The following is a 25,592-nucleotide window of genomic DNA, read 5'->3' on the forward strand; positions in this document are numbered from 1 at the left end:
GAATCATTATAAAATTACAAACTAATATCAGGACATGTTGTTCTTGATCCACATGCAGTGAAAATCTGATTACCTTGAATATCATCATTGAATGTGCAATACTGGTTTTGATACTTTTTCAGGAGCCGAAATGCATTTATATTGGCAAAATCTTCAAACTGAATAAGGCAGTTCATGCCATACCTATGGGACAAAATATCCACATTAGAAGAGGTTAATGAAATAACATTTAAAAATAAACCTTGAAAATTAGACTATAAAAAAGGCAAAACATTATTTTCTTTTAAAGGTCCTATCTTGCTACTTAGTATAAATATATAATACAATGTCTGTTCAGTAAATATTTACTACATGCTTACTACAGAAAAAAGCATTGCATTGGCACTGTGAAATACTACAAAGATGACAAAAATATGGTACCCTGCAGTCAAGTAATTAAAAAGTTAGTAGAAATTATTTTGAAATAAATGAAAAGTGCATGAAAAGTAATATGAAAGTGGTACAAACAAGGGATAACAGATGTTGAGAAGCCAGATATCACTCCTGACTGGGGTTACAAACCAGGTAACAAATGAACTGAGTTTTAATCACGTCATGATTTCAAAAGTAGAGATGTAAGGTTCTACACTCTGAGTAAACAGCAGAAGCAAAGTAACTGAAGTGAAAGTTAGGAGAGGAAAAAAAAATCATTCAAAAAACAGCAAGAAGCCCCATTTGGCCAAAATGTCGTGTTTGGTACATGTAAGTGTGTAGTGAAAGACAAGGTCAGAATTTTATGTTGGAAACCTTAAAAATTCTAGCCTAGGATTCTGGTGTTTGTTCTATAGCCATGACCAAACACTGAAAAGCTTTGAGCTTTGAAGAATACAACACAGATTTTTATTCCTGAAATTAACTTACTGGTTTGACCCTTTATTCTTATGATCATCTATGGCCTGTACATCCAAGACAAGGGAAATTAACACCATTGATACCCCAAGTATCTGAGAGTTACCAGAGAAAGCCTTATAGCCATGGCCACCCTTGCTAGGTGATTTAGAGATGTATGGTCTCCAACCTAGGCTAGACTCCCACTGCTGCCATATTTATGATTCCTTTTCTTTGTCTTTGGTCAGCTTCCACTGCTACTGCACCCAAAGGCTATTCTTAATCTTCGCCAATCCTTTTAAATCTTGACCTCTTCACCTGTCTCCTACTTCCTGGCATAGTGAGGGCATAATGTGTGATCTCCCTCAACTACTCTCCTCCCACTGCGTCTCCCATCTCTATTTTTAGCGTTACCCTGCAGGCATCAGTCAACAAGGTGCTCCTCTTCCTGTTTAAGGTAACTCACCGCTGCTGCCCACGTTCCCACCACTTCCTTCTTAATTAGCTCCCTCTCTCCTCTTTACAACTCCTTCTTCTGGACAAGTTCCTTCCTTTTTTTTTGATAACTGACTTGGAGCTTCTCATTAGAGGGAAAAAGTTCTTTCTCAACCCCATGTTTTTCCTATCCTTTCCATTTAATGTATATGAAATATTAGTTTACAGTTTACATTATTTCTCCATCCCCTGTCATTTACCTTCTGTCCTCATGACTCTGCTAAACTTGCTGCTCTAAAATTAAACTAAAAATCCAAGAAACACTGTTTTCCATCCCTAATTTACCAGAGCTCTTTGCTGCATTGCCACTAATTCTGTTTATCTTTTTTCCTTGAAACTCTATTCCCTAGGCTTCTGTGATATCACGCTTTTCTGTGCCTTCTCCTAAACTACTGATCATTTCTTCTTCTTTCTCCCTTAGGGAGTTCTTAGCACTTAAACATTGGTGTTTCCCATGACTCTGTCCTTAGTCTACTACGTGGTGTGTGTGTGTGTGTGTGTGTGCGCGCATGTGTGCGCGTCCGTCCGTCCTGACAGAATCTCAATCCTACTCATAGTTTTAATCACCAATTATATACAGTGACTCCCAAAGGTATGTTTCTACTCTACTCCTGTGAACTGCAGACTTGTAAATCTCATGACCAGCTGGATAATTTCACTTGAATGTACCTCAAGTTAAAAAGTCCAAAATTAAACTCATTACATTTCCATAATACCTGTAAGTGCTCAGCAAATATTTGTTGGATGAACGTAATTTACAGATATTTTCTCATTTAATCTCAAGGTACAATTTTATAGATGAGGATAGCCTTGGGCACCAGGTAAGCTGGGGAGGGGAGATCTGCACTCAAGTCTGCCTGACGTTTAAGCTAAGCTTTAAGTTTATGATTGATTCCTTTCTGTTATCCTGTAGGTTATTATATATACCTTTAAGTATATACCTTTGAACAACACTGAGTTCTAAAACTAAAAATAAGGAGCTCTATAACAGAAAAGTTTTGTAAAATTTAATCAGAATAATAAACTAGTGAAAAGACTGACTAGTCTTTAGGGGCTACATTTTGTTGCAAACCAACAGTTAATAGAAAGCCGCTAAGCACAGGTGTGGTTGTTTAACATTTATGATGGCCCTACCTCTTCATGGTGAAGTCTGTCTCCTCAAGACTTAAACCAACACCTCCTTATAGATTATCTATTCTGTATTTCCAACCTAAATTGCTTATTGAAACTCAATTATCTTCACAGAACATTTCCAAAGTCAAGTAGGCTCTTGACTCTCAACTTCAACAATTTTTTTCTATGATGGAAGCATACATTTCCATGTCTCAGAGACCAAAAGACTGAAGCTATTATTTTACTATTTCCTTTTTAACCCATCATATTCAGTTAATTACCATTTTCTATCATTTCTACTATTTAAATATTATCACAGCCAAAGAAATTAGTCTTGCTCCTGCTAGGACTGCAAAAAGTCTACTGGTCTCTGCTTCTCCTTGTCTCCCTCAAACATATGACATAGAGCCACCAAAGTTTTGTAAACAACAACTTCCACCAGCTACTCCCTTGCTCAAAATTCACAGAGTGGATTGCTCTGTTGATGATGCTCAAATTCCTTAAACTCAAGGATCTATAATCACGTTACCTTTTCAATCGCCTTATCTCTCCCTATATTGCAGGGTAAGTCCCTTCCCCACTGAACCACTTCTCTCTCTCAAACGCGCCATGTCCGTCTCCTTCCCATGTCTTTATTAATGCACTGCCATTGCAAATCACTGTCACTCTTGAGTCGGCAAATATTTTCTATACCACTTACGAGGGGTCTAAAACTACTAGCATGTAGATGTCTCATCAACTAGATCAAAAGGTTCCTGAGAGACTTAAAACTCTTTCAGACAGTACTACTTCAGTAGAGAGAAGATCAAGAGAATATAATATGTAAACAAAAATTTATTTCATTCAATAAGAATAATTGGTCGCTTAATAATCTGTACTGCCGAATACTGTGACTATCAGTTGCTTTGAATGAGTTGCATGAGAGTAGGTATTTCCCTTTATTTGCCCAAATTCCAGAAGTTCTAGTGTTTTGCATTTTTCACACTAGTTCAAAAAAAGTATAATCTTTCTATTATTTAAATAGACATGACTTTTATTCTAGAATTTCTCTATTATTCAGCAAGAAACAAAATCAAGTTCGTTTCATGTTACTTTTTAAAGAGTTGGCACTAAGTAGGTTATAGACGTTTTCAATATCAATAATTTCTATTAACAGAGGTAAAAAGGTTAGCCTAGTCAAACCAAGATTTTTCAAAAAACTCATTTAGTACTATAAGACGTTAACACATTTTTCTCTTTTGGTTGAATTCCCAAATACAAACAGGAATTTAAATCATGTAAATCACAGTTATTCTTATAATTTTTATTCATATTTATTTGCCCCTCCTTTGGAAATATTTTCTACAGTTACCTAAGAAAACAAATTCCTATGAAACTGCTATTTTTTCCACCAGCATTTTAAAATTCTTTCCCATATACGTTCCTCTTTTCTTTTCTATCAAAGTCATTTTGGAAATGTTAATTATTTGTTCAAAAGACTTTCTACAGTAGTCCTTTAGGCCTTTAAAAGAAGCAATATTTTAATTCAAACAAGCAGCATTAGAAAATTCCCATATGAGCAAAAAGACTAATAAAATATGAATAAGAAGTTAATGGTCTAAAAGTTCTACTGCCAATATCTTAAATGCTCTAATACTCTCCTTCTCTGCCCCTAGTCCTGTCTTCCCTCTCTTCCACCAACTCCTTCCCAGCACACTACCCACTCTTCATTTGGTCCTTCCTTTCCTCCGAGTTCATTCCTCCTAGCTTCACCTCTGTATGCTGAAGACAGTTACTCCAGCCATGCACTGGCCGTCCCCCTAGTGAAATGGAGCAGGACCCTGTGGGGCTCCTGGGCATAGAAGACTTTCTGTCCCCCGATTCTGTCCTCCCTATTCTTGTAGAGGATAGCCGTCAGCCTCCATGACCTTCCTTGAGTTCCAAAGGGCAAGGTCCAAACAGTTGCTAATCAGGGAAGGGAGGGCAGGCAGAGACAAGGGAGGAGCAGCCAAGACAGAATAGTGCAGCCTTGGGGCAGGGTCCTGGTTCCACCTCAAGGGATACACATGACAATATCTTTAAACTCTTTACAGAACTAAAACCCCCCAACAAACAGACGTTAGCATCCTTCATTCCAGAGAAGACTACCTGAGGCCAGATTAAAGGAACCAGAGAAGCTCATCAAGAGAGGACATGAGGGCTTCCCTGTTGGTGCAGTGGTTGAGAGTCCGCCTGCTGATGAAGGGGACACGGGTTCGTGCCCTGGTCCGGGAAGATCCCACATACCGTGGAGCGGCTGGGCCCATGAGCCATGGCCGCTGAGCCTGCGCATCTGGAGCCTGTGCCCCACAACGGGAGAGGCCACAACAGAGAGAGGCCCGCATACCGCAAAAAAAAAAAAGAGAGAGAGAGGACATGAGACCAGATTAAAGGAGTGCAGGCCCTGCACACACTCTGATCCTTATCAGCAACCCAGCCCTTGAACCATTGCTATAAAACTCCTCACCAAATCTCCTGGGTTGGGACACACAGTTTTTGAGGGTCATGAGCCCTCTGTGTCCCCCTTTGCCTGGCAAAGCAATAAAGCTATTCTTTCCTCCTTCACTCAAAACTCTGTCTCTGAGATTCGATTCGCCACTGGTGCACAGACGCCAAGTTTTCAGCAACACTAGGCGCCCCTGGCCCCTTGCTCTCCCTCATTCCACTTAGATAGCACACGAGTCCATGCTATGGAGTCTCAGCTAGAACCTCAATCAAATCCTGCAATATTTGTTTTCTGTTGCTTACTGGTCCATAGCATGATCCCAGAGCAGCTTCTGCAAACCATTTTTTACTCCCCTTGTCCCACAAGCATTCCGTCTCTTACCAGCCACTACTTCACTGAGATGAATGCCATCCAGAGAGAACAATCTTCACTTTCTCAGCCCCCCTCCACATTAAAAAATGTGTGCTTGTACTTCTTTTCTTCTTCCACTTCCGAGATGTATTCTTGCTTCCTTGTCTCTAATCTCTCCACAGACCTTACTGCCTCAACTCTACCTCTCTACACTAACAGCTTCAATTTCCCCTTCTCTACTGGTTCCTTACTGTCTCCAAGGAGCCTCAGGACTCCCTGATTTTAAAACCATATCTCTTGACCATGACAAAGCCAAAGCTTTGGTTACTTATCTCTCTTTCCACCTACTGCCAAACCTCTCAAAAGAGAGGGTGACAAACTTTCCCTCACTTTTCACTTCTTGTTAATATTATGCCTATACTTCAAAGACAGCCTCACACTACCACATTCTGATATCATAATGTAGATGCGGTCTCTTTCTTCTGATCCAACAAAATACTTTGTAAATCATCTGTTTTTCTTTCATTGCAGTTATTTACATATTATTATTATGTCCCTGAAGGTCTATCTTTTTAAATCACTGTAAAATTCAAGGTGAAGACTGTTTCCTGAATTTTTGTTTCTTTTTTTTTTTTTGATTACTCATGAACCTTAGCACCTTTTTCTATGTCCATTGGTCATTTGTAATTCTTCCTGGAAGATTATATGGTCTTTGGTTTGTTTTTCTATTTTTATGGTCTTTTATTGTTTCATAAGAGTTCTTCACATATTAAGAATATTAACTTCCTGTTATATATGGTGCATGTGGCTTCCTTACTCTAGCATACTGTGTCGTTAATCATTTACACAGGGAGACAGAAGAGGGAAGAGATATGGGAACATATGTATATGTATAACTGATTCACTTTGTTGTAAAGCAGAAACTAACACACCATTGTAAAGCAATCATACTCCAATAAAGATGTTAAAAAAATCATTTACACAGCATTCCTGTTTGTTTTTACAAAAGGAATTCTAAATTTTTATATAGTCAGATCTTTCCATCTTCTTATTTATAGCTTCTGCCCTTGATGGTATGCTTATTACAATCTTCTCCATACACGTTTATTTAACTATTAATCAAAAATTTCCTCTAGTGATATCATGGATATAGAAAATGATTAACCTCTACAGCTGGTATTATCTTTCACTGTTTAGATGTAGATTTTTTAAAAATATAGATAAAAATTTCTGACTTCTATATAATTCACTCAACTATGCCAGCACCATCTACTTAATAGCCTATCTTTTCCCCTCATCACCTGTAATCAGATACTATATTCTCATACATAGTAGAGTCAGTTTTCTGTGCTTTTCTCTTTTATTCTACTATGGCTAATGACAACAACTATTTTTTAACTTAATATGTGTGTGTACACATGTGTGTGTGTGTGTGTGTGTGTGTGTGTGTACACTCACTTATTCTTCACAACCACTCTATGAGGCAGGCACTATTATTATTCTCATCTTATAGATGAGAAAACAGGCACAGCATGTTGGTACTGCTCGATAATGATAGCCTATAATAGTAATGATTAATCTATTAATCTCTCTATCCACTGAAAAATGCCTCTATTTTAACTACTATAGTTTTTAAGTGACTTTAATATTTAGTAATACTATTTATCTCTCATTCTTCTTTTTTAAGTATTTGCTTGGCTGTGTTAGCAGTTTAAAAACATAGACTCTACTCAATAGTAAAAAACCAAAACCCTCCAATTAAAAAATGGGCAGAAGATCTGAAAAGACATTTTTCAAAGAAGATATACAGATGGCCAATAGGTACATGAAAAGACGCTCAACATCGCTAATCATCGCTAATCAACAGAAATGCAAATCAAGACCACAATGAGCTATCACCTCATATCTGTTAGAATGGCTCTTACCACAAAAAGATAAAAATAGCAAGTGTTGGCAAGGATGTGAAAAAAAAGGTATCCTCATGCACTGTTGGTGGCAATGTAAATTGGTGCAGCCACTATGGAAACCAGTATGGAGGTTCCTCAAAAAAATTTAAAAATAGAACTACTGTATGATCCAGCAATTCCGCTTCTGGGTATTTCTTTGAAGAAAATGAAAATATTAATTCAAAAAGATATCTGCATCCCCATGTTCACTGCAGCATTATTTACAATAGCCAAGATATGGAAACAACCTAAGTGTCCATCAGTGGATGAATGGATAAAGAAAATATGGCATATATACACAATGGAATATTATTTGGGCATAAAAAAATAAATGAAATCTTGCCACTTATAACAACATGGAAGGACCTTGAGGGCATTATGCTAAGTGAAATAAGTAAGACAGAGAAAGACAAATACCGTATGCTCTCACGTATATATGGAAACTAAAAACAAACAAACAAGAAGAAAAAAAAAAGTTCATACAGAGAATTTTTGGTGATAGCCAGAGAAGGGGGTGGGGGGTGGGGTGAAATGGGTGAAGGTGATCAAAGGCGACAAACGTCAAGGTGTAAAGTAAATAAGTCCTGGGAATATAATGTACAGCATGGTGACTAGTTAATAATATTGTATTACATATTTGAAAGTTGCTGAGAGTAGATCTTAAAAGGTAAAAACTTTTTTATAACTATGTATGGTGATGGATGTTAACTAGACTTACTGTGGTGATCATTTTGCAATGTATACAAATACTGAATCATTACGTTGTACACCTGAAACTAAAATAATGTTATATGTCAACTATACCTCAACTAAAAAAAAAAAAAAAAAAAAATGGCCTCTAGAGTCAGAGATCCTGGAATGAAATTCTGTCACTGTGCCTCTGTTTCTCCCTCAGAATAAATAAGAATAACAATGGCATATTATCATAAGTATATTATCAGGATTAAATGAAGCGATAAGTGCCAATGTTCAATGTGTAAAGATTGGCACTAAGTACTCCATAATCGCTAGATATTTTCTATTACTTAATAGTAACAATAGAAGCCATAAACAGTGAAATAATACCTTCCAAAGCCTAAGAGAAAATAAATATCATTCAAGAATAGTATATCTAGCAAAGCTATTCTTCAAGAGTACGGTTGAAACAAAGTCGCCTTTAGATAAACAAAAGCCAAGACTTTTACTAAAGGACATTTACTAATGGGTGTATTTCAGAGAGAAAGGAAATAATCCCAGAAAAAAAAGTCTGTGATATAACAAAACAAAACATAAGTAAATACAAGTAATTCATATCCATATAAAATAATAAGGATAAGTAAGCTATACTTCTGGCACGACACAGTGAGCAGGTTGGCAAATTTCTTCCCCACACAGCAACAATACAGCAGGACAAGTACTTCAACACAACCATGTCAGTGCTCTGGAAATCAACTAAAGGCAAAGAAGCAAAACTTTTAAAGTAAAATGGGGAGTGGGTCAATTCTTCAAAGGAACATAAAATGTTTATGCTTCTCATACACACGATGTCATTCTAGGAAACTCTTTAGCTATCTTGATTAAAAATAACTCAAATATTAAGAATGGGTAAAAGCATCTTCATGGTTATAAATCATTACCTTTTTTTTTTTTAACAACCTTATCAGAGAGGCAAACTTTGTGGTAGCAACTGATTACCCCAAACACAAATGTCGGTCAAGAATCATCTGGTGCTCATCATGGCTCCTTCCCCCCCTCTCTGGTTTCTAAGAAGCCCTTTAGAAAGTAAAGGCTGTGTGTTTTCAGTGCCCTATGGTTTGCTCCTGATGTGTCATGTACTGTGGTCCAGCAGCACCAGATGATCTGTTATTATGTACCAAAGCAGCAGAACCTTGTGGTCACAGGATGTGAGGAGGAATCAGAGCCTTCTCAGTTCTATTCCTGGAACTACTACTTACTTGGTCCTGTGGTTTGGGGCTGGTTACAATTTCTCTGTGGTTAAAATGAAATCCTCACAATATGGCTTGCCTTCAGTGTTTAGGATACAATGTGGTCAGCCTATAAATTTATAATGTTTACTAAGTGAAGTCTGGGAATAGGCATAGGTAGTAAAAGGGTGCACAAGATACCTCATCATTTACAAAAGGATATTTTAGAATCATCCCCTAGAGAATACTGCCTATCAGTTTTCATTTCATCAATTTTCTCTACTTGGTAATTAACTCTGATTTGAGTCCTAAAGATATAGGGAGAGGCACCCTGAATTCATTTTGTGATACAAGCATCTTGCATCATATAATAAAAGAAAGCCATGGAAGGGATATTTTGTTCCAGATTGAACCAGTCTTGTCGCTATGAAATTATAAGCAGTGGAACACAGGGACTTTAGCCAATTGGATTCTACATGACTATGAAAAGAACCTACTATTTTATGATCAAAATATCACATAAAATAGTGGGTGTAAATGGTTTTAGAAGTTAACAGAAATACCACCCATAAAATTAACATGTAAAAACTACAGAGAACTTTCTCTTGTGGCTTTGTTAAATTAGACAAAACCCTAATTACAGTGACGGCACTTACTAAGTGCCAGGCACAGAGCTCCACACTTTATAGGGATTATCTCCTTTAACTCTCAGCAACCCAGTGAGGAAAGTAGTTATTACTCATTTTATGGATGAAGAAACTGGAGCTCAGAGAGATTAGGGCCATGGTTGAGTTCATACTGCTAATAAGTTGTAGGACCTGGACTGAACCACAGGGTTCATGGTTTTAACAACTTTATATACTGGCTTCCACAGAGCACCGATGTTGCCATCAATGAAGTGAACAGTATGTTTAGAAAGAAAAGGACTGTAATGATAAAATAAGGGAGTCATAATTTTATCATAAAACTACCAACACAGTATTTGTATGTATTCCATATACTAGGTATTTTATAACATAAAGTATATGGACAGATGTTGGTGAAAACATTAGTCTTTCTTTGATTATAAACTATCAAGAATTCACTGTAATCAGGTCGACCAAGCATATTTTGATTTAATAAATTTTTTTTTAGTATTTATTACATACATGGCGTTATGCAGCATTCAAGATCCAGAGCATTTTACCTCTGATGGGTACCTTAGCGATAATGTATTACTCACTTTTAAAAATGTAACTGAGGAAACTGAGCAGTAAATAGGAAACACGGATCTTGCCCTTAAAATGCTTACCGTCTCATTGGGAAGACAAAAGATACAATTAGAAAATTTAAAGAAGGTTCAAATTAAAAGCAAAACCAGCAGTTCACAAAGAGATCACTATAGGATTTAGGGAAGACAGCATGAATTAGGTTGAGGCTTAAACAGGGCCCTGGGTAGGAATCCAATGGGGAAAAGAGTGAGGTGGGGAAAAAAAACACAGAGGTCTCAGAGTTTGTGCTGGAGGACCCTGAGGACAATAGTTTGAGGAACTTTAGAAGATCAATATTGGCTGCTGAATTTCAGATTATGAATAGTCTTGAATGCCAGGATAAGTAATTTGAAGTTGACTGAAGTTCTCTTTGGCCAAGAACCACTCAAGTTTAATTCTTCCTTGTCGGTAAGAATTAAGAACAGAAATGTGTTCACTCATTTGTTAACCCACTGTAATATGGCTCCAGTTCCTACAATGTTACTTCTGTATTATTTTCTAACACTTAGATATATCTTTCATTTCTCTTATCATTCTTTGTTATATTTTGCTGACACCTCTTAATTATTCCCTGTGACACTGGAAATTATGAACATTCAGCAGTAATCATCCTTTCTTTCTTTCTTTTCCTCCTATAATCTTCCCTTATCAAGTTCACCTATTCTTAGGGATTCAGTAATCATCTTTACATGAATAACTTCTAAATCTATAATCTCTGTTGTTAATCTTTCAAAGAAACTCCATGTAGCCAAGAAGATAGTAAGAAAGATGTGGAGACCTATTATATTATGAATCTTTTTTAAATGAGGAATACATGTTTATAAGATAATATTTTAATATATTGTTAACCATTCTTATTCAGTTATTTATAGTATCAAAAGTATTTATAGTATCAAAAAATTCACAACTTTTTTACACCAAGGACAAACAATGAAACATAAACAAAATGAAACCATTTTCTTTGGTTGTCATCTACTTCTCAGAAAACACAGCAGAGTTTGTTAAAATTTAAGTTCCTTAAAATTCAACAGATTCTGAAACTGCATTTATAACTAGAATTTCTATTTAGTATATTTACTAAAAAAAGTTTAAAAATTACTTCTTGCCTCCAAAATCAGTGAAATCTTTTCTCTAATGATTTTAATATGTGAATGTAAAACTCCTAGAAATTCTGAACTTTTTTCCTTACAAAACGTATTATCCAAACTCTTCCTATTTCTACCAACGCCAAAATACTGTAATCAATTTCTACTTTGCCTCCTACCTTACACCCTAGTGGTCAAGTTCTGTTATGCCTTTTAATGATTACACCTTTCACAGTAATTGTTAAGCTTTCTATTCCAAGTGCCTCAATTCAAGTTCAGGCTCTTTGGACCACATCACTGCAATAGTACTGCAATCTCCTAGTTAGTCTCCTTGCTTGTGTTTACTTCCCCACTGAAAGCAGTTTACACAGTAAAAGTTTTCATCCTATTTTAAAGCAGGTCTTGTGTAATGAGAGCTCTTATAAACTTATCTCCCCCTATTCTCAAAAAGAAACCGTATTCTTCCCTTATTTGTTCATTTATCAAATAATATACTGAGCACCTACCAGAGGTCAGGAATTGTTCTCGGTGCTGTTGACACATTCCTGCCCTCACAGAGTTTGTAGTCTTGGGGCGGATACAGTAAGTAGGAGATTATAATGCAGTGTGGTAAGTGCTGTAACAGGAAGTTCAGGATTCCAAAACAGAGCAGGGGCACCTACCCAGAATTAAGAGAATTAACAAAGGCTTTCTAGAGGAACCTAAAGTCTGAAGGATGAGTAGGAGTTTGTCAAGTTAAGAGAAAGGGAAAGAATTTGTGAGAAACAGGGAACATGCTCAAAGGCCCAGGACTCAATAAATCATATTTATTCTGGCATATTTCGAGAACTTGAAATTCTGGCATATTTCAAGAACTGAAATAAATTAAATACGATTGAATCACAGGGTTTGAAGGGGAAGAGACAAGAATTAAGGCTAGAGAGGTAAGGAGGGCAAGATGGTGGAGGCCGTCTAACCTGTGTTGAGGGGTTTGTACCTGATCCTAAAAATAGGATATTAAACAGGAGTGTGACATGATCACTTTGCATTTTAGACTAACTCTGTGTGGTCAGGGTAAAGAATGGATTAGAGAGGGGGAGGACCAAATGCAGGAAGTTTCCTTAGGAGGCTGCGGCAAAACCCCAGGTCTGCCCCTGGAATGAGAATGGGGAGAGGGAGAAGTGGGCGGATTCGAGAAATATTCAGGAGACAGAAGGGACTATATTAAGTGAAGAGGAGTAGATGATGAGAGAGAAGAAATCAAGGATGAATTCCAAGTTTCTAGCTTGGGCCACTTGGTAGACGATGGAGTATATTAAAAAAAAAAAAAAAAAAGGACATGTCAGGAGAAGAAGCTGGTTTGGTCAGGAAGATCATGAGTTCTGCTTTGGATACGCTGCTTTGGAGCAACCTCAGTGACACGCCAGCAGAGGAAGCTGTTGTGAGAAATTAAGGTGTGTTACTTTAGTATGTCAGGGTTTGAGCAGCTGCCTGTGAAGATAAGGCCCATGAGGTAGCCATGAGTGGGTGTCTAAAGTGGTATGGGCCGAAGGCCATTAGAAATGAAGATCCTAAGAACAAGAAAGGCCAACAAAACACATCATCCACATGGAAGTGAAAGTGGGTTGAGAGCAAGGCTTTGAAAACAGGTAAGAATTAGAGGAGGGTAGTTAGGAAACTGGGAGAAGATAGAGATAAGATAACCCTAATTGGCATAAACACCAAAGATGCCAAGGTGAGGGGCTTACATAAGGATGAAGGACTGGACTTCCCTGGTGATGCAGTGGTTAAGAATCCACCTGCCAAGGCAGGGGACACGGGCACGAGTCCTGGTCCGGGAGCCACAGACCCACATGCTGTGGAGCAACTAAGCCCATGTGCCACAACTACTGAGCCTGTGCTCTAGAGCCCGTGAGCCACAACTACTGAGCCCGTGCCACAACTACTGAAGCCCGTGCGCCTACAGCCCGTGCTCCGCAACAAAGACAAGCCACCGCAATGAGAAGCCCATGCACCGCAACGAAGAGTAGTCCCACTCGCCGCAACTAGAGAAAGCCTGCACGCAGCAACGAAGACCCAACACAGCCATAACCAAACAAACAAACAAATAAATAAAAATAGAATTTTTAAAAAAGGATGAAGGACTAATAGTCTGAAAGGACAGAGGGGAGAAGGCACTGATCTCACCTCCCAACCCTAAAACACTGTGTGGACCAACAAGCATCACTCTTTGAAAGCACTGCAGGAACAGTGGAGGTCTTAAATGAGAGCCATGTTTTAGGAAAGCAAGAAGGTAAAGGGACCATCCAGTGAAGAAGTTACGGAGGCTTTATTAAGAAACAGGTTTCCAAAGGCAGAGTGGAAAGTTTTGAGAGGGAAGGGCATGTTGGCAGTTTGGTTTAGGGGAGAGGAAATGCAAAACATAAAGTATGAAAAGGCATGAAGTATGTGAAACGGTATATGGAATTAGACAAATGAGATGTTATTTTTACATTATAACGGGAGACCAAGTATAACAGTAATATGAAGTAAGGCTTTCTAAGAATTATGTCCAGAGGCCACGTAATGGACTGCACAGATGGAGTGCAAGGAGGTGGGTGTATGGCAGGGGGAAGGTTGCATCCTGGTGTCTATGAGTTGAGGTAGCACCAGTACAGGCTCAGATCGTAAGGGCAGCTTCGGCTCTAACGGACGGATCTCTGTTTCAACATCGCCATTTGTGCTTCAATCCTCCATTTCTACTCTGCACCATTTCCCATGCCCAGAATGCCTTCACATAAAGGATGCAGAAATTCAGAAAATGCTTTTATAAACTCCATCTGCAAACTTACTATAGAGAGTTAAAAGTCTCCTCAAATGCACGTTCCGGTAAACACCTTATCCCCAACCTCAATCATGTCATTTACTTCTGCAGTTTGAATCACTAAATCTGTCTGTGTCTCCTTCCCAATTTAGACTAGATCAAACTGTTTATTTTTAAAAGCCAGCAACTTCCACAAAACACTAGGGATCAGGTTTTGAGCAGCAGAGAGAACTGTATGTGATTTTGCTGCAAATTATCAGAGCCATAAAACTTTCAAGCTAGAAAGGTCCTTGGAGACACTAGTGAGTATTGTCACCTAAGAGAAAAGCCAGGAACCCCAACTACAACAGCCACTTTTATGATACCAGGAGACTTTTTTGATGTAGGAAAAAATCCTCTTATTTCATACTATAAAATACAGAATATTTCCAGAGACATTTGTCAGAATTTATATATTCAAGTGAATATGCATACTATCCTTTAGAGTATCCACTTTCAGACTATTTATTTATCCAATGATGCTGCAAACTGCTCAACTACTTTCAAAGTGACTTTAAAATCAGTTTTATTACTTTATAGTTCTATCTTGTAGGTAATTTTCTTCCCTCTTTCTTAACTAGCAGTAAAAAAAAAAAAAATCTGAAGAAATATTTTGAGAACAAGAACTAGGTCCAAATACTGACTTGGATCAATATTCTCGTTCTGACTGTTCTCAAGAATCACTATCAGTCTCAAAGGATTTTTCTTTAAATGCCATCATTGTGATATTTAAAAGAATTGCTATAGGTTCTAAATACAATATTCAAAGAGGCATTCCAAAAGTACTATAAACATCGGCAGTAATCATTGTACAGAGTTCCAGGGTATTACCTAAAAGAGATAACTCTCATTCGCATCTAACTTTAAAAAAAAAAAAAATCAATCATGCTACTTTATAGTGAAACCTCAAAATCATTGTAAAAATGAAAAAGGACTTTGCATGTACCACTACTTAAAATAAAAACTTTGAAAGATGATATCCATTCTTATGCCACTGAATAAGAGAAATCTATGTATATTATTCAAGAAAAGTCTGAGAACTCTACGTTTGGAAATAGCTGAAGGCACAAACCCAATGTAAATTACAAATCGGGCCTCTCTGGCACAATCGTCTGGACTAATGTCAAAGTTTGAACACTAACCATTCTCCATAATCAGAACCCACCTACCAGTAATGTGTCCTTGAAGTTACGTCTATTTACATTTCCATATTAATAGTATTTCTTACGGAAGTATTATTCCCTAATACTAATAAAAATGCCAAAAATATCATGTTCCCTGTTTTATTAATAAGCTCTTTTCTTCCCACATACTGGGAACCCCATGAACTATAAGTTCATCATATGTTCCATTGGTCCTGAAGGTCTTTTAAGCCCAAACTGCTTTAAGATTGTTTGTATTGGCACCTGTATGGGTACATTTACCTGTATGTCAATGCCTTCTTTTCCCCTTAAAATAGCTCAATAATTAGTTGAAGTGATTTAATCTAATACACTAAAATTAGAATTCTATGGCAGAGTCCCTACTTAATTCTGAACAATTCTTAGGGACAAAACCTGACATAGTTTGAAGAATTGTTTTGACTTCCTTTTGCATTAAATCACTTTTAAATGATTCTGACTCTTTTTTGAATTAACAAGTACACATATTTCAGTCTAAGTTTTCAAGAATGCAACTCTTTCTCTGCCAAACTGACATATTTCCAAAATCTGATTTTGGACAAGGGTATATGGAAGTATGATAACTTATCATTTGTAAACTAATAATTTTATTCTGGTATCACTGAGAAATACAAACCAAGGCAAAGTATTTCTGTGCCTAAAACAGTACTTACTGAAAAACAACACTTAAAGTGAAGTTAATTATCTCATGGTCTTAGAATCTAACTACCTACATTTGAGTTCTGCTTCTTCATAAACTGACTCTTTTGGGTCAAATTCTCAGTTTTTCCACTACCTTTCTGGGAACTCCTTTTGCAGTTCTGAATCAATAAAAAGAATTGAAAAAATATACTCAACAGAGATCCTTAACAACACAAACCACCTATTACTATGCAAAGTACTCAGGTTTTGAAAAAGTCTGACTTTTACCAACCTGATAGTGGAAAGTGAGGAAATAAAAATCTGATAATTTTGCTCTCGGTGCAGTCCAGATGGAGAACAGGTGTAGCCTCTCTGACAAGAGATTTCTGAATAAAACTATGACTACTAATGAGGTAGGCATACATGGCAGGATATATAAATTTTGCATTGTCCAGATAGGAGTATTTTGACACACCCGTTTTTCATAGATGTGCAAGAAACATAAATACTCTGAAAAAAGATAATTACAGTTCACATGTGTAAGAGTATTAGAATTCCGTTCTTACTTCTGAGCAATAGTAGACTGATAAAGTCAAGAGAATACTGAATCAATTTCTCATATCTTCGTTCTTTTTAAATATACACATAAATATTGTTTATATGTGTTCCACTTCACCATTGATAACCCACTGTAGAATATTTGGAGAACAGTAACCCAGATATATGATATTTGATAACCTTTTATAATAAACCAACAGTTTCAACACCCTCTTCACTGAAACAGCCTTAACTGACCAATTCAAATGTTGCATTCTTCTTTTTTGTTTTTCATACTCCTTTAGGTTCTCTACTATGCAATGAAACTGCCAAAAGGTAGAACATTCTTTAGAAAGGAGAAAAATACTGAAAGTGACTGGAAAATCTAAATACGGAATAATAAATAACAAAATCTATAAAGTCACTTCAATAAATGAGGTACTATAACAGTTTTATGTCAGACTAAGACTTTTTCTGTGCCTTGCTTTCTTTAAAATCAACTTTAATGACATAGGATAAAAGGCACCCATTTTAGTTAAAAAAATTTGATTAGTTTTGATAACTGTATACCCATCAAACCATCTCTACAAGTAAGATATGGAATATTCAAACACTCCAAAAAGCTCTCTTGTAGCCCATTCTAATCAATCCTCAGCCCAACAATGGCGCCAGACAACCACTGATCTACTTTCTACTGCTATAGATTAGTTTTGTCTTTTCCAGATTTCATATAAGTGGAATAATATACAAGAAATCTTTCGTATTTGGTTTCTATTGCTCAGCTTGATTTTTGGAGATTCATCCATGTTATTGCATAAATCGATAGTTAGTTCCTTTTATTCCTTCATACTATTCCATTATATGGCTATACCACAATTTGGGTATATTATGACATCTGGACATTTGGGTTGATTGCAGTTTGGGGATCTTACAAATAAAGCTGCCATGAATAGTTTAAAGTTTTCATTTATCTTTTGAAAATACCAGGGAATGGAATTCCTCGGTAGCATGATAGGTATATAAAAAAATGTGGGCTTCCCTGGTGGCGCAGTGGTTGAGAGTCCGCCTGCCGATGCAGGGGACACGGGTTCGTGCCCCGATCCCGGAAGATCCCATATGCCGCGGAGCGGCTGGGCCCGCGAGCCATGGCCGCGGAGCCTGTGTGTCCGGAGCCTGTGCTCCGCAACGGGAGAGGCCACAGCAGTGAGAGGCCCGCGTACAGCAAAAAAAAAAAAAAAAAAAAAAAAAAAATGTAACTGCTGAATACTTTTCCACAGTGGTTCTGCCATTTTACACTCCCACCAACAATGTATAAGAGTGCCAGTTGTTGGAAATGCTCACCAACACTTGTTGTCATCAGACTTTTAAACTCTAACCATCTAATGGGTATGTAATGGCACCTCACTTGATTTTAATTTGCATTTCCCTGATGACTAAGGAGCTTACATGTGCTTAATGATCATTGTGAAGCCTTGTTTCAAATCTTTAGCCCAATTTAAAAAATTGAGTTCTTTATCTTGAGCTGTAAGAGCTTTGTTTTTTGTTTTTTTTTTTAAATATATTCTGGATCGAAGGCATTCATCAGATGCATGTATTATAACTCTTTCCCCCAATCTGTGGCTTGCTTTGTCATTTCCTGAACAGCATCTTTTGAAGAGCATCAGTTTCAATTTTAAGTTCCATTTAAAACCTTGTTCTTTTATGACTTGTGCTTTCTATAAGAAATATTTGCCAAACCCAAAGGCACCAAGATTTTCTTGTATATTTTCTTTTAAAAGTTTTATAGCTTTAGCTTTACATTTAGGTCTATGACCCACTTTGAATTCATTTTTGTGGGGTAAGTATGAGATAAAGGTTGAGATTCGTTTTTTTCCTTATGGATATCTAATTGTTCCAAGACTATTTCTTGAAAGGACTATCTTATCCCCACTGAATTACTTTGGTACTTTATCTAGAATCAATTAACCATCTGCACATGGGCCTATCTCTGGATTTTTAAATTCTTTTCCACTGATCTATTCTGCTTTATTGTTCTACTGTCTTATACCAATATCACACTATCTTGGTTTACTGTAGTTTAAGTCTTAGAATCAAGGAGTATAAGTCCTCCAACTTTATTCTTTTTTTTCAAAATTGTTTTAGCTATTCTAGGTCCTTTATATTTCCATAAACATTTTGAACCATTTTGTTAATTTCTATAAAAAGCCTGCCAGGCAAAGATTTTTTTAAAATAGATTTATGTTTTCATGTCATAAAACTTTTTAACAAAGGATTTCAGTGAAATGGCATTGATCTTCCTTGAATGGATTATTTTATTTGGATCTGCAGATAGGATGCCTGCATGTGAAAGTAAGTTTTAGATGCACACCTACGGTTTCACTACTAAATACCCACCTATTAACAAAACATTTTAACCACAGAGAAAAGCATTAGAGAACATTCACTAACATCCATGTGTTCCACTACATAATTCTGTGAAATATTAACATTATGCCGTCTTTATTTCAGACCACAAAAAGGTCACACATCACTTGAAACTCCCTGTGCCCCTCCTTGATCCTACTTCCCTCAGGTAACCACTCGCCTAAATTTGATGTTTATCATTCCCAGGCATGCTATACCTTTACTACAAATGTATAATATCCAAAAGCAAACATGACATTTCTTTTAAACTTTATGTACATGGATAATTATATATGAATCTGATGGATGTTGAATGGTATCTGATCCTTGTGAAATGACAGTATGGGTGCCATGATTAAGAGCTCAGGCTGAGTTAAAATGTCTCCTTTTGGAATTTTTTCCTTAATTCTCTGGTTCTTAGATATATTCAGGTGGACATACGAAACACTGGTTCATTCCATTTTTATGTACTGTACAATACTGCAAACTCTCTATATATGTGTGTGTGTGTATATATATATATATATATGGCACAAATGATCAATCCTCTTATTGATGGACATTTAGATTGCTTCCAATTTATCACCACTACAAATGCTGCTACTGTGAACATTTCTGTACGTGTCTCCTCATGAAGGAGTTTCTCTGTGGTGCAAGTGCTGCGCAGTAGGTTATGATCAGATGATCATAATATATTTATATTGTCAAAGTGTTTCATGAATTTACACTCCGGCAAGCAGTAGACATATTCATCTACAGCCTCCCAAGCGTGTGGCACTGTCAGATTTAAACATTTCTGCCCATCTAATGGATGTGAAATGGCATTTGGTATCTGTGAGGTGACAGGATGATGTCGGGCAACCATGGAAACGTGCTGCTCGGATTGCCCTTCAAGAAAGAACTTGCGTAGGAGCGCAGTCAGATAACTGTCTCCAGCCGCAGCTTTAAGATGGGCCGCAGCAATCCGTCCAGGCCATGCTCTTCCCGATGAGTCCCTGGTCAGTGACAGAGCACGGCAGTAGGACAAGGGGCTGGCCATTTCCACTCAGTGCGGAACTCACTGAACAAGCAATCTCTGCTCTCGGCTCCCACTGCGTTGGCTGAGACTTTGTCAGATATATATTACAGTCCGAGGAGCCCTCTGTCCAGTTCTGCTTCCCAGATGTGCACTGGTCTGAAGGCTTTCCCTGCTCAATCCTTCTCCCTCCCAGTTTCATAGGCATTACCCCCAATATACTCCTCATATTTCAACTCCACCTCAGGAACTGCATTATGGAAAACTCAAACTGATATCTTGATGGAGTAGATCAGAGCTCAAGCCTCTACTGAATTAAATGGCTTGAATTTATATCCCAGCTCTACGTCTTAGTAACTCTGGACATTGGACAGGTTATTTATTTCCCTACACCTCAGCTCCCTCATCTTTAAAATGGGAATAATAATAGTACTTACCTCATAGGTGTGATTAAATTAATATATGCCCTTGGATGGAACAATCTCTGACACACAATAAGCATTCACTAAATATTAGTTTTTGTTCACCAAGTGTGATTTCCTTATTTATCACAAGAGCTGTGATTAGGCTTGGGGATATATGAAACCATGATTTAGTAAACAATGATCTGGGAACAATTTACTGGTCCTTTCCTTAGATATGTGTGTATATTCATATAGGTGTTATTCTAACATGTAGGGTTATCTCAAATAAAATACTCAGTGATGATAAATAGTTCCAGCCTGATTCTCTTTGTCAATGATTAATCTATATTCTAAAACTTGTTCCTCTACCATTTTTTTTTGTTTTGCTTATAATAAAATACACAGACAAGTAACATTAAAGAATACAAACCGTAAAACTTGAGAAACATTCTTGGGAGGCTTTGATCAATTGTCTTCTCTATAATAAAAGAGTATCATATATTTGAATTTCATAGTCCACAAATCTTGAGAGTGTTGTGTTAGTTTACTTAAGGGGAGATACTAAGAATCAGTTAAACAATATCATAAATTGTTTCCAAGATAATGAAGAAGTCAAAACATAGCTGGTATTCTTTTTTAGATTGGCTTTTTTCCCCTAAAATTATTTTCCCAGAAATACACACCAGTTCCCCCTTTTTTCATCAATAATTTTCTAAAATTTACAATAATTAAAGGTCAAAATGATATCTGTCTATGAAGAAAGATCGGGAAAGAAGTGTAGTAACTAATGCATTCTTCCTGCACTCTTGTCCTCAGAGACCAGGAGAATGAGAATTTGGAGGAACATTAAGTCTTTAAGAATGACCCAGTCAAACATTTATTGTAATGAGATTCTATTCCTTATCTTCGGTTTTAAGACTAGGAGTTTGGCCAAATATAAACTTCTGAATAAGTAAATGCTTGTAAAAATAAAAGTCTCCATTAACCTTTTGAAATATTTTTTCTGTCTCATTCCAAAATTCTGTATTTCTCCAGAGCAAGAAAAATAAACCTGTATTGTTCCAAAACCCTGGATGAAATATATACCCAGAAGTATATATTTCTGGGCCTACTGACCTCTGTAATCCACTTGTGCAAATAGATCATATATCCCATACTTTATCCATCCAATGGAACAAAAAACCAAGATAATGCATCAAAAAACAATGCTAGAGCAAGTGGTAGAAAGAGAAAAAGATATGCACTATCTTGTCAGTAAAATGAGTGACATTACCATACTTGGATCGATCTGCATAATAAATTCCTATTGCGTTTTCTAAGACATATGTACTATTAAAATCTACTTTTAACCAGGCTATATCTGCTCTTACATACTATAACTTATCGTCTAAATCACCACTCTTCATTTCTTATTGTAGTTGTTAGCTAAAGTACAGAACAGATTAGGTTCCAGATTTCCAGGTGAGTGATCAAAATCCCTCTTCTCCCTAAAATTCCCTCAAAATAAAATAAAAGCTTGATCTTCATGCAGGACAAATCTCATTTAACCATTACACTTTCTTCTGCGAAAGTGATCACTACTTTAATGATTAGGAACATCTGAGAAACTGGGTGTCTCAGAACCTTGTGCTACAGTATGTTAACAGGAAGTTTGCAAAAACAGCAATTCTTGCACTAGGGTTTTGAGAAACACTAGGTAAAACAAAACAGGTCTCTTCACTCAGCACTTGAGTTCTCAGAAATTTAACATACTATTATAAACTAATGGTCTCTGAGAAGAAGATGCATAATCTCAATACGTAAATTTATCATTCTTATTTAACTCAAAAATACCTCTTCGTGGCCCAAAAAGAGTTGAAAAGAATACTGAAGGACCTACCCATGCAACTCTTAAAATAGGATAAGAAAAGTTTCCAAGTTGTTCAACAGTTTATAATAAAGATCAAAACATGTAAGAGTTAATTATTGTTCTATACTAGTAAAAAGAATAGGGATGCCATTTTTTTGGAGGGGAAATTTTAAAAATCCAAACAAGGTATATGTATCATCAATGCCAAAACACTGAGTTAATTTCAAATGAAGGAAAGGTTGTGGCTAGGCTAAGAAATTTTTTTTTTAAATCTAACAAGAGACCCCACACAAAATTTCAGGAAAGGACCTTTTACTTTCTGGTAATATAAAATAAGAAGGTCTTAAGAAGGAATGGGCATGTGATTGGTGGAAATTCCTATTTCAAGATTATTTATTGGTATAGCTCTAACTCTTTTCAAAGCTAGGCTTGTTAAATAGTAAGAAACTTCACAAAGTTCCACAAAATTCAAAAGGAATAAAAATTTTTAAAGGAAGTAAGTCAACTGACAATTTATCGACATAGTTTCATGAATGCACCAAGTTTTCTTTTCCCAGGGGTGACTCTACCAGATCAGAAGAGAAAAGAGGTATATAGCGGTTTAGCGGAAGAGAGGAGAACGTGGCTACAACTGAGTCACATGGAGGCTGCAACTGGTTTTCTGAAAGTTGGCAACGCTTAAATCATAAGCATATGTGGAGTGAAGAAGCCCCTGCTCTTCTTGTTCATATGAGCTGGATTAGTCACCTAGTTTTCCCGTAAGCTGACAACAATAACATTTTGTGGATTCTGTGGTATCTGGAAAAAAGGGTAACATTTATATTTTCAAACCCCAAGTTAAGAAGAAATTTTTCAATAAAAGAGAAAACAGATTCAGAGCAGTGCTGGTTGTGAGCAAAGTATCAACTATGGGACATTCCAAATTCTCCACATACCAAGCAAATGTAAAGACAACATGGAATGTTAGCGGACCGGAGTTATAACTTTAAGTAAAAAATTTCAACTTCATAATCACAATATAGGCGGTAAGGACAACATTTAAAAACATGGACATCCTTAAACCAACTCATCAGGTAGACTAAAAGGACCCTAGAGTTATGAATATGAAGTATCTTTGATACTTCTTGAAACAATGGCATAGAAGAAGTCTTAACATTGCCATGAAATCCTAACAAAGAGAAGGATTTTTTCCTGGTACTACCTTAAACTTCACATTGCTGTGTCAAATTTTAAAATGTTATCAATTTCAAATGTTATAGAAGATAATTTGTGTATAACATACTTTAATTGTATCTAAACACAATATTCTAGTATAGAATACAGAAGAATATGACGATTTTTAAAAACAATCTGAAATAGGAGAAAGTGGAACAAAGGTTATCAGGATTTAAAGTTGGAGAGACTTACATATTATGCTTTCAAATATTCCTATGGTTCCATGTATGGGGGAAGCTGTAGCTATAGGGGAATTACCTTTCAGGGGTAACTGGAAAAGAAAAGCTGTCAGCTACTTACTCTAGCCAGCTCCCTAAATCCAAGGATTAGATTCATACAACTAAAGTCAAGATGAAGCTTTTCTCTAAAACTGAGGACATATACATCAGGCATTTACAGAATCAGTCCCTATTGACAGGTTTAGCAGGTGTATACTTAGCATATCTATATATGCAAATAATTTTATATATCTATAGTTTATATTGATATTTACCTCTTTACAGAATTAGTCTTTAGATGTAGACTAAGTCTATAAAAGCAACTAATAGCTCCTCAGAATAAAGGCAAAAGATAAGATATAAAGCTGCAATATTCATTTCTAAAATGAGTTTCAAATGATCTCTTTTAAGATATAAAGTAAGAAAGTTTTAATGTTTTTATGAGCTAATCTTTTGCAAAACCACAGTTAAATATAAACAGTGACTAAATACATTATATGGGAATACTATTTTTTTTTCTAGCTTGGATTCATAAGAACCTTGGTTTAAAGACTGCTCTTCAAGTTTTCCACTGTTAACAATTTTTAACAAAATATTTTAAAAGCCATAAAACAATCAAGCATCTCAAATCAAAACTTATATTTTCAACAAAAATCCTAAAAGTTGTCTTATTCTACAATCAAAAACAACATTCTATGATTGCAAAAAAGTCTGCCTTCTATGATGAAGCATTTTTTACCTAAAAAAGATAGAGGTTTAAAAAAAAAAAAAAGCTTGATTTTGCCTTCTACTCAATTATCCTAAAATATTCAGATGATTGATTTTACAGTTGCCAAATCAGGTAAAATCAACTATGACTTTTGGAAGAAAAATTATGCCTGCTGACAAGAATCCACTTCATGTTCTATGTTATGGAATGAAAGTGATACAATACCATCTCTGCTGCTTCAGTTAAGTCTTGTTCTGCCAAAGCTTTCTAACTATACTCCTATGTGTGCCCTAGTGACCTCATTTGGTTAAGTGCCTGCTAATCCCTTCATGTCAAGTGTCCTATTTTTATAATTAAAAAAAAAGGGAAATTTTCAGTGGAAAAATTTTAATCCTTACCTTGCTTGATTCACTGCTGTGTTTGGCCCTATTAACCCCTCTTTCCTGTAATGCTTATCCTTAGCCTCACTGCTACCTTTCCAGCATCTGTCTCCTTTCCTCTACTGTGCTAATAATACTCAAATATTGGTGTTTCTCAATGCTCTGCTAACACTGAAATATAGAAAAGAAGAACATAAAGTTATTTTATGCATATTACCTGACTTTTTAAATTTCCATTTTGATTTCTCTTACGGTACTGATAAGTGTTCATGTCCACAGTTAAATTAAAAAGAAAGAAGGATGGAAAGTACATTTGTATTAATTTATTACCTGCAAAAAGTTCTACCTATTAGCAGATATCTATTAACAAACTGCCACAGGAAAGAGACTAATTCTAAAAATGTCTAACTTACATGCTACAGTTCTTTAGCTCTACAACAAACAGTTAAGAAAGTAAATATTTTTAGAAGGAATTCCAGCGCATTAAGTCCTAAGACAGGGAGTCATCTGTTTTTAAATATGCCGAATCCCACCTCAAAGAAATATTTAAGAGGTGAATTACTTTAGATGAAAATACAGCAATAAACATTCTCTCAAATATGGCTTTTAATATATTTTGTAAACTAAATAATTACAATAAGCCCAGCCATTTACATTGTCTTTTGTAAACAGAATATTTATATTCTTATATTCACTAACTGTAAGAGCCAAGATGTGTAATGTCTACCACTTAACTACTACAATTTTTTAAATACTGGGTGAAA

General features: G+C 36.3%; 1 protein-coding gene across 1 annotated transcript in view; it reads right to left on the reverse strand.

Annotated features, from left to right (window-relative positions):
* The window catches only part of ME1 (malic enzyme 1), a 194,015-nt gene that overhangs the window by 44,657 nt on the left and 123,766 nt on the right, over nt 1-25,592 (reverse strand). The window contains exon 7 of the mRNA XM_082633355.1: nt 74-183. Within this exon, the coding sequence (XP_082489481.1) occupies nt 74-183 (110 nt within the window). The remainder of the gene's footprint in view (nt 1-73; nt 184-25,592) is intronic.

Source organism: Mesoplodon mirus (genome assembly GCF_964341445.2).
Source record: "Mesoplodon mirus genome assembly, chromosome: 10".
In the NCBI taxonomy this organism is placed as follows: domain Eukaryota; kingdom Metazoa; phylum Chordata; class Mammalia; order Artiodactyla; family Ziphiidae; genus Mesoplodon; species Mesoplodon mirus.